Source organism: Panthera pardus, unplaced genomic scaffold, assembly GCF_024362965.1.
Source record: "Panthera pardus isolate Hobbes unplaced genomic scaffold, ASM2436296v1 HiC_scaffold_24, whole genome shotgun sequence".
In the NCBI taxonomy this organism is placed as follows: Eukaryota; Metazoa; Chordata; class Mammalia; order Carnivora; family Felidae; genus Panthera; species Panthera pardus.
In genome coordinates this window covers 63,350,015-63,367,352 of record NW_026526810.1, presented here as the reverse complement: position 1 = coordinate 63,367,352, position 17,338 = coordinate 63,350,015, and the positions used below count along the sequence as shown (strand labels likewise).

Sequence of the window (17,338 nt, the reverse complement as noted above, 5' to 3'; positions counted from 1 at the left end):
ATCAGAATGTCTCAATTCAAATACCAGCCTCTTCACTGACTGTGTTTTACTAGATAATTTACCTAATCTCTTCAAAATTTTGTGCTCCTTAAAATGGAGATAGAAATTAAAATGTTGCTGTGAGGATAGATGGGGTAACATATGCTAATAGTTTAGCATATAATCCTGCACATAGTAAAGTGCTTAGTAAATATTTACTACCAGTATCACCACTATTAATAATATGTCTACCATGGAGATGGACAGATATTATTGTTTATTATCTCAGGAATAAAATTATGGATAAATTTTAATATTTTCTATATAATTTTTATATAATGAATAGATCAAATGAAAACTTCTTACTAAAAAGATCCCACACTTCACAGACTCAAATGACAAAGTAAATCACCTCATAAATACAAAAAAAGTTACACAAATGATCTCATTTTATTTCTGTAACAGTTCTGTGAAGTAAAATAATTTTTGTTACCCATCTTTTATAAATGAGAAGACTGAGATTGAGAAAATAGATTTACTTAAAGTAATCCATTTGGTGGGGGTGTTCAAACTTAAATCACTCAGCTTTCACTATCCAGGCAGAAAAAAGGTGTTCCTAGCAAAGATGAAAGATAGCTAGTAATTTGCAATGCTTCAGAAAAGCCATTTTTTATTCTGAGGAACTTCTTTAGATCCTGTCTTATGATTTATCTCTTTCAAGAATTTTTCCTTGATAATTTTTACTCAATATTTTTATCTGTATTCCCTGAGCATCCCTGTGTATATTTTGTAAAATGGTGTTAGACTTATTCTTTAACTACCATTTATAGCTTTTCTGTATGGAAATTTAACTACTGATTTTTACCTCTGATTACAAGGACAGAAGGCTATTTCAAGGCAAAGGGATTGAGAATGATAGGGGCCTCAGTATGTTTTAGCTTTTCAACTCTTTAGAGCAACATAGAGAAAAGCATTTCTCTGTATAGGTTGACCACTCTTCAGGTATTCCTTACTGACAAGCAAAATGAAATTTTCACATGCATACCAAGTCTTAGGACTCAAACTCCCAGGATGTTATTTATAAGCATGGGTTTTTGGTAAGCAGGAGACCTCTGTTTCTGCTGTTGTTCATCACTAAAAATGACTTAATCTTTAATTGTATTGAAACTCCCAACCTAATTTAGAAACTAAAAACAGTCTTTATCATTTGATTAAGTAGAATGTTATTCTTCTAAAGTTGATCGCTGTACATTATGTTAAAAAAGATCCATCTAAGAAATTTGGCATCAAATCTCGGATTCTGACTTCTTATATTTACCTTAAGCCTCAAAAATTTATTTAATAATTGATTTAAAATTTTCCATCTGAAAGAGAATTTCTGGCAATACGAGAGAGAGAGAGAGGGAGGATTAGGGTACATTAAATCCAATAAAAAATCATCATATTCTCTAGATTATTATTTGAGAGAAAAGAACTATAGGTCTGAGTGTAACAGAAATCACATGTGAGTCAATAATGTGGTAAGAAAATTGACTATGCTCAAGAAATATGAAGTTTCCTCTCCTATATTTAGCATCACTTAAATATTTTAATAAGACTTCTCCTTTAGGCTGTACCATGCTTACAGTGGTTTATATTTATTTATTTTTGCAGAGAACCAGAGCCACCAAGCCAGTACCATCTGGGTCCCCATGGAAGTGGCTAATAATGTCACTGAATTTATATTCCTAGGACTTTCCCAAGATCCTGGAATGCAACTGATGTTCTTTGCCTTATTTCTCCTCTTCTACATCGTGATCATGGTGGGAAATCTGCTCATTTTGCTTACGGTCTTTTCTGATCCCCAGCTCCAAACGCCCATGTACTTCTTCCTCAGTAACCTGTCCTTTGTGGACATTGCCTATTCCTCAGCCACAGCACCCAAGATGATTGCAGACTTTATTTCTGAGAAAAAGACCATTTCCTACTGGGGCTGTGTAACTCAGATGTTTACCTTCCACTTTTTTGGGTGTGCGGAGATTTTTGTTTTGACTGTTATGGCTTTCGACCGTTATGCTGCCATCTGCCAACCTCTCCGTTATACTACCATCATGAGTGCCAATGTTTGTATTGTTCTGGCATCATTGTCCTGGTTAGGAGCCCTGGGTCATTCCTTTGTTCAGACCCTTCTGACCTTTCAGCTGCCTTTCTGCAATGATCAGGTCATTGACCACTACTTTTGTGATGTCCACCCAGTCCTAAAGCTTGCCTGTGCTGATACAACCCTCGTAAATATGTTGGTGGTTGCCAACAGTGGCCTCATCTCTCTGGGGTGTTTCCTCATTCTTCTGGCCTCCTACACGGTCATTCTGTTTAGTCTTCGTAAGCGGTCTTCAGAGAGCCGGCGCAAGGCTCTCTCTACCTGTGGGTCTCATTTCACTGTAGTAACTTTCTTCTTTGTCCCTTGTATATTTATTTATCTTCGTCCCTCCACTACTTTCCCACTGGATAAGGCTGTGTCTGTGTTTTATACTACCATTACCCCAATGCTAAACCCACTCATCTATACTCTGAGGAATGAGGATGTAAAGAATGCCATGAAACGGATATGGAGTCGCAAGGTCTCCTTGAAGGAAAAGGAGAAGGGATAGCTTGTCAGAATTGCAAAATCAGAGAATAAGCTAATACCTTCAATTATCTGTAACTTATTAATGATTTTTAAGGAATAGTCCCTAAAATTCAATTATCTTGTACTTTTCATTTAACCAGGAATAATTTGAGACTCTTTTTTCTATGTTTAGGTGGGCTATACCTTATAGAAGGCTAAGCCTTTCTATACCGTCTAGGTTTCTATACTGTCAAGGTTTATCCTCTCTTACTTTTAGAGTAGGAGAGTAAACACTCTGAGCCAGTATCTCTTTAACTGCTTTATGTCCCTTCAATTCAAATTAAGCTTTCTTAAACTATAATTCAACAATGTAGAATGATGTTACAAGAGAAAGATCTCTGAGGAATCTGACCATTTCTCTTAAAAACAGAAGTCTAACTTCCCAGAAACTGCCTCCTTGTCTCCCAATCTCCCTCCCTTCCCTCTCTTCCTCCCTCCTCCTTTCTTTCCTTCCTTCTTTTTTTTTCCTTCTTTTTTCCTTTCCTAGTCTTTCCCCACAAATATCATATAATCTAGTAGGGGAAATGGATTCATAAAGAGATAACGATAGTACATACATAGAATGCAGTGAAAATGCATACATAGAAATATACGCTGCATACAATTAAGAGGTTAGTGTACATTCATAAACTACCCAAAGGATTGTTTCTTTAGAGGGGGAAAAGGGGTACATTTTACATATTTTGTGTGGAGCAATTTTTTAAAGATCCTGTTGGAAAATTTGAATACTCTCTATAATCCTAGTAGTATATTATTTGTACTAAAATTTATCCTACTTTTATTTTTGCAATACATAAAACAGACTAATTAAAGCAACTAAAATGAATTGACATTTGAACTATTGCAATGACTAAGTCAAGGAGATATATTATACATTTTTGGTTAAATTTATTTTCAATTTTTGAAAGGGACAGAATAGATTCTTTTCTGTTGTGTTCTTAGTAAGGTCAGAGGATAGCTGGATGGTCTCAGTACTTCAGAAAAGCAATTTTATTCTGAGGAACTTCTTAGATCTTGTTTCTATATCTCTATATCTTTCAAGAATTCTGCCCTGATTATTTTCATCCAACATCTGTTTTCTGTGTGCCTTAAGCACACCTCCATATGGTTTATAAAATGGTATCAGACATTTTTCCCAGTTTTTGTTCCCTTACTGGATTTTACCTCATTTCTGTAATTTATTAATGATATAAATAACATATCTTACCTTTTTTCTACTCCCTATGTATGGCACAGAGCTGGATGCACAATACCTATTTGTGACAGAGTCTACCTGTTGTTATCCCAGTATCCACTGTTCCTTTTTTCCCTTAGTAACAGAGACGACATTATTTATGGTGACCCCGTTAAAATATTAAAATACCACCACTAACCTTTTGTTGCATTTCCCTATAGTTATTTTTCATATTACCTTTCCTCTGTGAAAAAGGATCATTCTATCCTTTTAAAAAATAACAAATATACTGAACTTATATTTAAAATTGTGGGCTACATGAGTTTTCCTTTTTCCTCCTAAGATCTAAATAAAATAGCAATAACAACAAACGAGAAAAAAGTTTAGACTCACAAATAGGACAGAAGTTAGATGCAGACAAAAGATTTCAACATATGTTTGGAAAAGACAAGACAAAGGCGGGGTAACTGATATGGCAGAGGAGAGAAGGCTAACACGAAAGTAGCAACTGAGAGGAATATTGAGGAGAAATAGACAGATTTATCTCCCAGAATCCCTGACATGTTTGAGATGCCAGGGCACCAGGCAAGGATGATAGTGGGGTTCAGGGCTAGTTATAGGGCAATTAAAAGAAAGGAATGGTTCAGTCTACCACCTTTTCTTTTCACCCCTCACTCTCAGATGCTCACACAGGCATACACTTCACAAACAGAATACTGACATCTTTGCATTAAGAAATTAAACTATGTTAGAGAAAAGTCTTTCACATTTTTCCTTTGGAGATCACAAATGGAATGGCTGCCTCTCTGCTAGAACCTTGATCAGAAGCCCAGCAGTCAGTAAGCTCTGCTCTGTTGATCTCTGCCTTTGGTCAAAGTTTTGGTGCCTAAGTCTTTAATATACATAAGGTAGTTGAAGTAAAACGTGAGCTGTTAGGAAGGCAAAAGGGAATTTTGGAATTAGAGATAACACAAATTCATTGTAAAAACCATTGATATCTTTTTGTTTTAATGTTTATTTGTTTTGAGAGAGAGAGAGAGAGAGAGAGAGAGAGAGAGAGAGAGAGAGAGAGAGAATGAGCAGGAGGGGACAGAGGCAGGGAGAGAGAGAGAATCCCAAGCAGGTTCTGCACTGTCAGCAGAGAGCCCAACTTGGGACACGATCTCACAAATGTGAGATCATGACCTGACCTGGATGCTTAACCAACTGAGCCATCCAGTCACCTCCAAACAACTGAATATGAAAATTCAAGTCAAGAGGTAAAACACTTAACTCATATTTGTCCCAGGAGAACAGAGAAGACAGAGGGGAAGAATTTAAAAGAAACAATGAAAAGAAAACTCAGAGCAGGAGGGTTTAAGTCTCCAGATACAAAAGATGTACTGAGTGCCTACCCTAGTGATGAGAAAACAGTAACTAAGGCACATTATTATGAAATTGTATTACCCTAGAGATTGATAAGATTATAAAATTATTGAGAGAGGAAAAAGGCCACAAAAAAGTATGCAAAATCCAAAAGGCACTAGAGTATTCAATAACAGCCCTGGTCCCTTCAATACAGTGGAAAAGTGACTGAAACTGATTCTCAGGCAAGAATTCTATATAGAACAAAACCATCAATCAGGTGTGAAAGTAGAATAAAACATTTTCAGTCATGCAAAGATTTATAAAATTTACTCTATAAGTACACTTTCTTTGAAAGTATGGGAGGATGTGTCCCAGGAAAAACAACTAAGAGGAGATAGGCTCAAGAAATCAATGCAGGGGTGGCCAAAAGCACTTTTAAGATGAGAGCTGTGAAGCAGGCATTAGGGGGCAGTAGAAATGGATGAAAGCAGAAGGATAGAAGCCCCAGGAAGGGAGGCTTTGGAAAACAGAGTGAGAGTGGGAATTTATATTATTTAAGATGATGATGGAGCATCTTAATTATAAAGGTATAGGCAATAGGATGGAGCAAGTTGATGGGTTTAAGGGCACATTTATAGAAAACTGTATCATTTAGGACTCTTATCAGAAAGCTGATGACACACTCAAGATAGGATAATTCACAAAGAGAAATTCACAGAGGGACTGTCTATAAAATTGTAGATATGGAGGAGTCACATGGGACAGCATATAACCAAGGGTAAGGAGCAGGAGAGCTGTTAATACCTTTGTGCCTGAAGGGAATGGCAGAGAGTAGATATAGAAACCTGAAAGGAGAGAGATTTTCTTTCTCCTGATTTTTTAAAAATTAAGACTAAATTTTCCTAGAGCAGTTTTTGGGTTCACAGAAAAATTAAAGGAAAGGTACTAGGATTTCTCATATACTTCCTGCCCCAACACATGCATAACTCCCCTCATTATCGGTGTTCCCCAACAGAGTGATCTATTTGTTACAGCATATCGTAATCACCCAAAGTCTAGTTTACATTATGATTTATGCTTACTGTTGCATATTTTGTGGGCTTGGAAAAATGTATAATGATATGTATCCATCATTATATTATTATACAGAGTAGTTTCACTGCCCTAAAAATCCTCTGTGCTCTGCCTTTTCATCTTTCCCTTTCCCAATCCCCAAACCCCAAACCCCAAGCCCTGGCAACCACTGATCTTTTTACTGACTCCATAGTTTTACCTTTTCCAGAATGTCATATAGTTGGTATGAAACAGTAGGTAGCCTTTCAGATTGGCTTCTTTCATTTAGTAATATGTATTTAATTTTCCTCCATGTTTCCCTCTCTTTAAAATTGAAATCTGATTGACACACAATGTCACATTAGTTTCACATGTGCACCATAGTGATTCAATAAGTCTATACATTATGCTATGCTCTTCACTGGCATAGCTATCATCTGTCATTTTACACTATTACAATACCATTAACCATATTCCCTATGCTGTATCTTTTATCCCTGTGATTTGTATATTCCATAACTGGAAACCTGCATCTCCCAATCCCTTTAACTTATTTTGCCAATCCCCAAAACTTCCTTCCTTCTGGAAACCAATTAGTTTGTTCCCTGTATTTGTGGGTCTGTTTCTGTTTGTTTGTTTGTTTATTTATTTATTTATTTAGTTAGTTAGTTAGTTTTTTAGATTCCACATGTAAGTAAAATCATATGGCATTTGTCTTTCCCTGTCTTATTTCACTTAGCATAATACCCTCTAAATCCATACATGTTGTTACAAATGGCAAGATCTCATTCTTTTTTTATGGCTGAATAGTATTCTATTGTAGCTATATACTACATCCTTTTTTTTAAATCCATTCATCTATCTGTGGGCACTTGGGTTGCTTCCGTATCTTAGCTATTGTATATAATACTGCAATAAATATACAGGTGCATATATCCTTTTGATATCCAGTATCAGATATCAGTATCAGAATTACTGGACCATATGGTATTTCTGTTTTTAATTTTTTGTTACATCCATGTTGTTTTCTGTAGTGGTTGCACCAATTTACATTCCCACCAACAATGCATAAAATTTCCTTTTTCTCCATATCTTTACCAATACTTGCTATTTCTTGTCTTTTTGATTTTAGCCACTCTGACAGGTATAAGGTGATATCTCATTGTGGCTTTGATTTTCATTTCCCTGATGATTAGTGATGTTGAGCATCTCTTCATGTGTCTGTTGGCCAATTGTTATCTTTGGAAAAGTGTCTATTCAGATCCTCTTCCCATTTTTAAATTGGGTTATTTGTTATTATTTTTGATGTTGAGTTGTATTAAGTTCTTTCTTAATATGTTTTGGATATTAACTCCTTATTGGATATATCATTTGTAAATATTGCCTTCCATTCAGTAGGCTGCCTTTATGCTTTATTGGCTGTTTCCTTTGCTGTGTAGAAACTTTTTATTTTGATGTAGTCCTAACAGTTTATTTTTGCTCTTGTTTCTCTTGCCTGAGGAGACATATCTTGAAAAATATTGCTGTGGCTGATGTCAAAGAAATTACTGCCTATGTTCTTTTCAGGAGTTTTATGATTTGGAGTGTCACATTTAAGTTTTTACCCATACTGAATTTATTTTTATGTATGGTATAAGAAAGTGGTCCAGTTTCGTTCTTATGCATGTACCTGTCCAGTCTTCCCAGCACCATTTGTTGAAGAGACAGTCTTTTCCTCATTGTACACTCTTGCCTCCTTTGTCATGGATTAATTGTATAAATGTGAGTTTATTTCTGGGCTCTCTATCTTGTTCCATTGATCTATGTGTCTACTTTTGTTCCAGTTCCATACTGTTTTTAATTATTGTCACTTTATAGTACATAGTTAAATATGGCATTGTGATACTTGTAGCTTTGTTTTCCTTTATCAAGATTTATTTAGCTATTCATGGTCTTTTTTGCTTCCATACACATTTTAGGATTATTTTTGCTAGTTCTGTGAAAAAATCCTGTTGGTATTTTGATAGGGATTGCATTGAATCTGTAGATTTCTTTGGATAGTAAGGCCATTTTAACATCAATTCTTCCAATCCATGAGTGTAGAATATCTTTCCATTTGTTTGTGTTGTCTTCAATTTCTTTGACCAGTGTTTTATAATTTTCAGAGTATAGTTGTTTAACAGCTTTGGTTAAGTTTATTTCTAGATATTTTATTCTTTTTGGCATGGTTGTAAGTGGGATAATTTTTAAACTTCTCTTTCTGGTATTTGTTATTAGTGTACATAAATGAAACCACTTTCTTCATATTAACTTTGTATCCTGCAACTTTACTAAAGGTAACTCAGTCATCCTTACTTTACAAACAGGGAGTTTAATATAAAGATAATTTTAGGAGGAAAAATATCTGAAAGATAAGAGATGGAGATCAAGCTGATAGAATAAAATTGAGATAGAACCTAAAATTCTTTTTCTTTCTTTCTCTTTCTTTCTTTCTTTTTCTTTCTTTTCTTTTCTTTTCTTTTCTTTTCTTTTCTTTTCTTTCTTTTTCTTTCTTTCTTTCTTTCTTTCTTTCTTTCTTTCTTTCTTTCTTTCTTTCTTTCTTTCTCTTTCTATCATAATCATCATCTATCTATCATCTATCTATATATCTGTCCATCCATCCATCTATCTATCATCTACCTTACCTACCTAAAGTTTTCAGAGAACATTTCTAGGTGAGAGGTATAGGCAAGTGTTTGTGTATTCATAGGTGGACAATAATTTATAGGTTGATTTAGGGAAATAGGGACAGTTCCTCTCTTGCTCATCATTATAAGCCTGGTGCCTACTACCATGTCTGACATATAGTAGCTAAGCACATGAAGAAGACATTGAATAAAAGTTAGAGATTTTAAGGAGTTATTACTTAAGATCTTTATTGCAAACATCACCAAACTGTTCAAGTAATTCAGGCAGTATTAGATTTTGATAGATCTCCATTTTCCTAAGGATCCAACATCTCTAAGTGAATTGGAACTACACATCATAGTTTAGAGAGCATATCCCACATCATAACATTTTGTAGTTATAACTTAGGGGAGTGAGCCGTTTTCCTTACTTGTTCTGGAAAATTCAGATATTGTGATTCTATGTTCCTTGGATGAAGAACACATCAACTTTTAAATTATTCCCTCAGTGTTTTGATTCCTAACTGGCTGGCCCTGGCCTCCAGAGAATTGATTTTCTTAGTCAAAATCCATGATGCTAGTTAGCTCATTGTTACATCAGGGAAGGAACTGATATATACCAAAATACAGAAACAAAGCTTTCTGTTGTGGATGGGGGAAGAGGCACCTCTACCCCCTCTATAGTCCTTGACTACATCAGGACTGTCACTAGCAACTGGTAGGTGGAATAATGGTGTTAGAATATTTACATAAACCACTCTATTTTTTGGAACTATGAGGTAGATATAATAATAAGAATGATTATGTAAAATACTCAAAGAATAGTGGTAAGCAGAAGCTTCTAGTAAGGAAAGGTGTTAGGGAAACATGGTGATCATATAGAGCCGACCTTAACCATGGTGGACAAACTATTTCTTCTTTTGTTTCATGTCCACAGGTATTTTTAAACCCAACTCTGAACTGGACGTTTAGAAGATGACTTCGTCATCTCATACTTGCAGGATGAGACATTCTTAAACAGTCTCAATCAGAGAAAGTTTTTCTGTCTTGTGGGTCTTCAGTAAGTACCAAACCATTAAAAGAACCTTCCAAAATTTTGAGTCCTGTCACTCCTGAAATGAAGTTAGGAAAAACCTCACTTATGATAGTTCTTCAGGATGATTTCTGTGAATATGGGGGAGATAGGGCCTGATATGTTTCATTTTGAAGGGACTGGAGTTGGTAGTCATGACAACTCTGTAAGTGAAAATAGAAAAAAACCCTTAAAAGCAGACTTTCATTTGAAATTAATATGGGTAGAATAGGTATCTTAAAAAAGAGGATTCCAGGAAATAAAATCAAGAATCATGAATCAGAGTCAGAAAACACCAAATGGATTAATAAAACATTTAGATTTAGAAGTATTTGACATTTTTTCCTATAAAGTCATCAACTAGTTTATTCACTTATAAATTCATTCATTCATTCATTCATTCATTCACTCATTCATTCAATAAACACATCTTAGTGACTGTAGTGGGGCAGAAGCTATCTTAGGCACTAGCCAGATATATAAATGAGACATGCTTCATGTCCTCAAGGGGCTTAGAGTTTCAGTTGCATTTTGGCCAAAATATAAACTGATGTGAATAGATGTGAATAGAGCATTACTATGCAAGCCCAAATTTCTCTGGTGTTTGTTAGAAATCATTCATACAGATTTCAGTCATTATAGAAAAGGGCCTCTGAGACTAGTCAGAGGACTTAATAATAGTGATTTATCAACAGTCACATAGGATTAGAGTCTAGGGAAAACAGGAGAAGATAGTAGTGTTTAGAAGTCAGATGTTCTTGACCTCTTCTCTAAGCTATTTCTCAAATTTAGTCTTCTGGATCCAAGGAGAGTAGTTGGGGATAGAGAAATACAAATAGACATTAAAGGGCAATATTTTAGAAATTATGTATAAGAAGAATAGTTTTTCTATTGAGCTTGATTCTTTGCAAAGGGAATATAAACATCATCATTATCATAATGACATTAATAATAGTAATTTAAGTAAGTATGAACTATATTTTTCTGAACTTTACATGCATTAGCTCATTAATCCCTACAATAAAAACTATGAAGTTGGTACTATTACTATCTCCATTGCACTTATGGACACATTAAGGAAGAGAAGTGAGTGAGTTGTTCAAGATCACATAGTTAGTAACTGGTCAGCTGCAATTAGAATCAAGGCACTTACACTGCATATCTATTTTAAGAGAAATGCACAAGCAGCAAATGATCCTCTCATACTGAAATAAGCCCTTCTCAGATCCTAATGCTTTCTTCTTGCCTAGTTTATTGTGGGCAACAAAATATCTAGGAAATCTAGATAATTACTACATTGTAGTATTCTCTGCTGTTGGTTTATTTGTGAGACTCAAGATGCCTGGTCTCCACATACCCCTGTATGTGGTGCAGATGCTTTTACCTCCTCCCTATCTTACATAATAAGATAGGTAAGCTCGATGTCTTAGGAATAGGGAAAATGTATTTAAGTTATGTATTTTATGTGCTGTGTATATCTACAATGGTGATTAAATCACTATCCCTCCACGTCGTCACCCATATTGTTCTTAACTTTATCTTCATAGAATAGAGAATTATACAGTAGGTTATTCATTAAAATTCTAGTTGAAATCCCTCATGTTGCTAGGAAGAAGCTGCTGTAGAGGGAAGTTGAATGACCTTTTTAAGGTCACACAGATTTTGGTGGCTAAGCTGTCATGGGAATCCAAGTTTCTTAATTCTTGTTCAGAGCTCTTTATAGATGCCCTTTAAATTGGAGTATGCATCATATAAATATCCTACACTGTGTAAAATTCACCTCTTTATAAATATTTTGGAGAAATTAAAGGAATATGTAATACATATGTCTGTATGTGTAATATATGAGTTATAAAGACAAAACAAAAGATTTCAAATAATGACTTTGTTTTTGATTCCTTATCCTACTATTCTAAAAATATCTTTTTTTCTTAATGATTTGCTTTAACATGGATCTTACTGAGGTAGAGTACTCTTTAAAATTCAAGTCCACATGTCTCTATTTTCTAAAAATTTAGTACCTTCCTGCCGTGCTTGCCTATAGCCTCCCTTTCTCACTTGACCTTAGTCCCCATTTTTCAAGGTCCCCTAGCTTAGTAAGGCTAAAGCTCTCCTACATAGTCTTCATCATTGTCCCATGATCAGTGGGTTTGGAAGGCTAAAGTACTTTTCTTCTCTGGGGAAGAATTTTCAATAAATCATCACTTGAACCTATTTATGAACATTTTTATTTATTTTATAAAACTATTTTACTTTTTCATTTAAATGAATACTCACTGGTAGCAACGTGACCCATAAAGATGGGCTGTTTTCATCGTCAGAAGAAATGCCTGACTAATAACTTCCTCTTTCTTTTACAGCCTTTTTTCCCCTTCATCAATACAACATTTCCTTTTCTTCCATTTTCCCAGCCTCTCAGTTTCAGCTTACTCCTTCTACATGATGTTATTGAAGCAGAGTCTGAAAGCAGTTCTTATGGTTGTGAGTTTTTGGTTTTTGGGAGGAGCTAGGATGAGTGACTTTTACTCTGGAAGACACTGGCTTCTTCATTCACATCTTCATCTAAGGAAAGAGAATTGACAGTGGTCATAGATGATAGCTAATGTTTTAAAAATGCCTCTTGTATGAAGGTAACTGCATATCTCTTGAGTCGTTTCATCTTTTACTATTTCAGGATCTATGTGATAGCATCCCTAATTCCTCAAGATATCTATTGGCAAGATATCTATTCTTCATGTGATTACTGAGAGCTTGGCTAGATACATGGATGCCCACTGCATTGTTGGTAAGAAGTTCTGCACAGATTCTTAATTATCCCCAAAGCATTTTTTCCCTTGAGGAGAGTTCACAGTTCATTCACCTGTAGGGAGAGCATCTGTACTTCTAGGTATCTCCCATAGTCATCCTCTAGATACTATATCCCTACAGATTAAGCACAGAATGGGAATTCGCTAGATGTTGTTAAAAGAGGAGCAGGCTTTTTTAGAATCCACATATAAGTAAGCTCATGCAGTATTTCTTTGTCTGGCTTATTTCACTTAGCATAACATCCTCCAAGTTCATTCATGTTGTTGTAAATGTTAGATCTCTTTTTTTTTAAAGACAGAATTATATATATTATTATATCGTAATTTCTTTAGCCATGTGAGAGGAGAATGGTTGTTACCAGGGACAGAGAGGTGGGGGAAAATAGAGAGATGTTGCTCAAAAACAAATTTGCAGTTATGCAGAATGAATGAATAAGTCTAGAGATCTCATGTACAGAATGATGACTATCATTAATAATTCTGTACTGAATACTGAAAATTTGCTGAGAGAGTAATTTTTAGGTGTTCTTGTCACTGAAAAAAAAAGGTAACTGTGTGAAGAGATTATATTAATTAACTTGATAATAGGACTCATTTCACTATGAATATGTACATCAGATTGCCATGTTGTACACCTTAAATATATGCAATTTTTATTAAAAGAGAACAAAAAGAAGAGAGGGCTTGTATCAAGAAACTTAGGAGGCATAGGTGTAGGCAGGATGAATTAAAATCCACTTGACCAAGCAACATAGCTGCTCTAAGAGTAAGCAGTGGCTTGGAATAGTTATTTCCTAAATGGCAGCCTAGGAAGGAAATGCCCTACCTCAGTTTCCATAGGTGGCTTAGCTCCCTGCAGAATTTCCACAGACATGATTCCTTGCTCCCGGCTCTATTGGCACAATCCCAAGCTTTCCTTAGGGGGTGGACAGAGCATCCCTAAATAGTTATGGCAGATTCACTCAAATTTTATTAAAAACCTCAATGTGCTGGATGAACCTCATTTCTGACACAGAAGATTTAAAGATACATTTTTTAATAGTTTGCCATTATGGTGCTCAAATTCTGACTGACTTTCGTAGTGGGACAATGACAATATACAATTCAACATTAAATCCTGCCAATTGGATCTCCTAAGTATTTTCTAAAGAAAACACTTCGTTTCTCTTAATAGCTGTTGCTGTATCTGTAGTTTAACCCACACCTAATCCTACTTCAATTTATTTGCAAAGAGGCAAGGGTGATATTTCTAAATCACAAATCTTGTTAAGTTATTCTTTAGATTTTATTCTAAAATATATTGGAAGCTATTAAAATATAATTTTCTTCTTAAAAGACACAATACTTGGTCCTTTGGCTATCTCTATTCTGTTTTTGTGCTTCAGCAAGTTGCAGATCTTCTATAGCTCCTAGAAACCCTTCCCAATCACAAGGACTTTGCATTTGCTCTTCCCTATTCCTAGAATGCTTTTTCTCTTGCTTTCAATTAGTTGAAATGTCACTAGTTCAAAGATGCTCTTCTAAAAAAGCCATCACCATCACCACCATGTGCCACTACCATTTATTTTCTATCATAATCCCCTTTTTACTTCACTCTTGTCTCTTATCAATAGTGGTAATTATTTGTTTTGATTATTTATCATTCATTTATTTACTTATTGCTTGTTTACTAATTAGTTTTGTGTCAATCTTCTAAAATGGAAGTTTAAGTGAGTCAGAAACCAAGTCTTCTTGTTCATTGTTGTATTCTCAGCAGTTAAGACATAGTAGATATCCTCTAAATAGTTGTTGAATAAACAAATGGGTAATTTATAGAAGTGACACAGACGCTATATGTTTTGGGATAGAGCTTTCAATATCGTGTGTAAAGTTTTATGGAGGCTATCAGGCACCCTCTCCAGGTAAATATAGTAAAACCATTGCTTTCTGGATTCCTAGGAAATATGTCAATCTGGATAACCATGCTTTTAAGAAAGTTGAGGATTGAAAATTGGCAGCATTATCTTTCTTTTGATTAAAAATTTTCCAAACTGAATTTTAAATTTCACTGTCTTACTAAACGTGATTAATTAACTCACTAAGGCTCACCTTGGGCTATTCATGAGTGGGAATATTTATCCTTTTGCTAAAAAGTCCCACAATGCTGAACCTTCTCAGTGTTTTAGTTTTCTTCCTTTTGTGTCAGATTGCTGGCAAATACTGGTCTTTTCTCAGTGTGTTGACTTATAGTGAACCATCCCTTCTTTAGCATTATTTTCTTGCTTTTATAACATATTAGTTCTGAAAGTCATGTCTATGGTCATTAAAATTATGCACAAATTGAGTGGGTAGCTTTGAAGGAAGAAACACTGGATTACTTCAGTCAATAGTATACATAATCTTTATTGCTTGGATGCTGTTTCATCCACTTGGTTTTATAGAATCTTAACTCTGTTTTTCTATGCTTACCTCCTGAGGAGAGGCAATATTATAAAACAGCACATCAGTAGAACAGAAGCAACTCTTTCATATTGGTTGTTGGCTATAAGAAATACTTACTTTGATGGGCAGTGTTTATATTACCTAAAAGAGGAAGCATATTTGGTAAAGTGAATGATTATATTATTTTTATTCAATGGGTTTTGTTTTATCTAATAGTAGTAGGTTCAAGACTAGGCCTTGAGCAAAATTTTAACAATAATCTTATTCCCACTGTCATCTTGAAATGGCAGAATGGGTCAGCTTGGGTAGTAAGCAAACCCATTTCTTAGATCTCTATATCTTCTTCCTACCTTCCTGGGGCAGTGGATAAAATGCATGGTCAGTGCAGTAATGAGATCTGATCGCAGCCCAAAGAATTTTCATCTATGACCCTGCATTGTTGTATATTGTGGCTGCTTACCTATTACCAAGGATTAAGCTGTATAGGCTTTGGTTAAAGAAGAAATGTCCATTCATTACACATGAAGCCCTGGGATCTTTTTGAAAGATTAAAAAGAAAATACTGCCAGATCAGTGTACCCAATATTAGACAAGCAAGTTTCCAAGTTGGCTAGATTTCTTAACAACAACAAAAAATCTAGAAATAACAGCTCTTTTTCTTATTACCAGTCTACAATTTGGCTTATCTTATAAGTAGCTGCATATATTTCTTACTAAGGTAGATGCATGGGGAAAGAATTAGTACACTGCTGAGTTTCACAAAAAATAGAAATTAATAACATTAATAGATTGGTTGGTTTCTGATATGTGACACACTTCATATGATTTCAGTGTTTCTAATTTTCAGGTCATCACTTACTTTTCCCCTATTTTGGCTTATCAGACATCAAATGGGACAATCAGATGTATCCTAATACAGTCTCTTAATAACAGAGGCCAATCTGATGATTTCAAAAGCAGTAAAATAATGCTATTTGGAGTAATTGCAATTTCTTTATTTTTTTTATAGCCACATTATTTTTAAAAAGTGAAGAAATGGAACCTGCAAATTACACCAGAGTGACAGAGTTTGTTCTCACTGGCCTATCCCAGACTCGAGAGGTACAACTAGTCCTATTTGTTATATTTCTATCCTTCTATTTGTTCATCCTTCCAGGAAATATTCTTATTATTTGCACAATCAGGCTTGACCCTCATTTGACCTCACCCATGTATTTCCTGTTGGCTAATCTGGCCTTCCTTGACATTTGGTACTCCTCCATCACAGCCCCTAAAATGCTCATAGACTTCTTTGTGGAAAGGAAGAGAATTTCCTTTGGTGGGTGCATTGCACAGCTCTTTTTCTTGCACTTTGTGGGAGCCTCAGAGATGTTCCTGCTCACAGTAATGGCGTTTGACCGCTATGCTGCTATCTGCCGTCCTCTCCACTATGCTACTATCATGAATCGACGTCTCTGCAGTATCCTGGTGGTTCTCTCCTGGTTGGGGGGCTTTATTCATTCTATAATACAAGTGGCTCTCATTGTTCGACTTCCGTTCTGTGGGCCCAATGAGTTAGACAGTTACTTCTGTGACATCACGCAGGTTATCCGGATTGCCTGTGCCAATACCTTCCCGGAGGAATTAGTGATGATTTTTAGCAGTGGTCTGATCTCTGTGGTATGTTTCATTGCTCTCTTAATGTCCTACGCCTTCCTCCTGGCCATGCTTAAGAAACATTCAGGCTCAGATGAGAGTACCAGCCGGGCCATGTCCACCTGCTATTCCCACATCACCATTGTGGTATTTATGTTTGGGCCATCCATCTACATTTATGCTCGCCCATTTGACTCTTTTTCCCTAGATAAAGTGGTGTCAGTGTTCCATACTGTGATATTCCCTTTACTTAATCCCATTATCTATACCTTGAGAAATAAGGAAGTAAAGACAGCCATGAGGAAGTTGGTCAACAGATACATTTTATGTAAAGAGAAGTGAAAGTGGCATATTCTAGAATCTTTCTGAAGGTCATCGTCCTAAAGTAGGAAGCATTTGCAGTGGTAATAGTACTGCTTTTCATCTGAGTTCTTAAATTCCTACCAGATTTTTTTCCCTCAATTCACTGAAAAAACAAAGAAATTAAGACAAAAATAAGTTTATTCACACCCTCCATGAAACTTACAGCAGATCACCATTAGAAATTAAGATATAATG

General features: G+C 35.4%; 2 protein-coding genes across 2 annotated transcripts; both read left to right on the top strand.

Moving 5' to 3' along the window:
• The first annotated feature begins 1,645 nt into the window (after positions 1 to 1,645).
• On the top strand, positions 1,646 to 2,609 carry LOC109255738 (olfactory receptor 4S2-like). The gene has a single exon (XM_019430520.2). It carries the CDS (start codon positions 1,671 to 1,673, stop codon positions 2,607 to 2,609), a length of 939 nt encoding a protein of 312 aa, XP_019286065.2. The 5' UTR covers positions 1,646 to 1,670.
• A 13,545-nt stretch (positions 2,610 to 16,154) lies between these two features.
• LOC109255725 (olfactory receptor 4M1) lies at positions 16,155 to 17,123 on the top strand. The gene has a single exon (XM_019430511.2). It carries the CDS (start codon positions 16,181 to 16,183, stop codon positions 17,120 to 17,122), a length of 942 nt encoding a protein of 313 aa, XP_019286056.2. The 5' UTR covers positions 16,155 to 16,180; the 3' UTR covers position 17,123.
• The last annotated feature ends 215 nt before the right edge of the window (positions 17,124 to 17,338 follow it).

What these genes read in the sequence shown, in the direction of transcription:
- LOC109255738 (XM_019430520.2), top strand. Translation starts at nt 1,671, where the DNA reads ATGGAAGTGGCTAATAATGTCACTGAATTTATATTCCTAGGACTTTCC.
- LOC109255725 (XM_019430511.2), top strand. Translation starts at nt 16,181, where the DNA reads ATGGAACCTGCAAATTACACCAGAGTGACAGAGTTTGTTCTCACTGGC.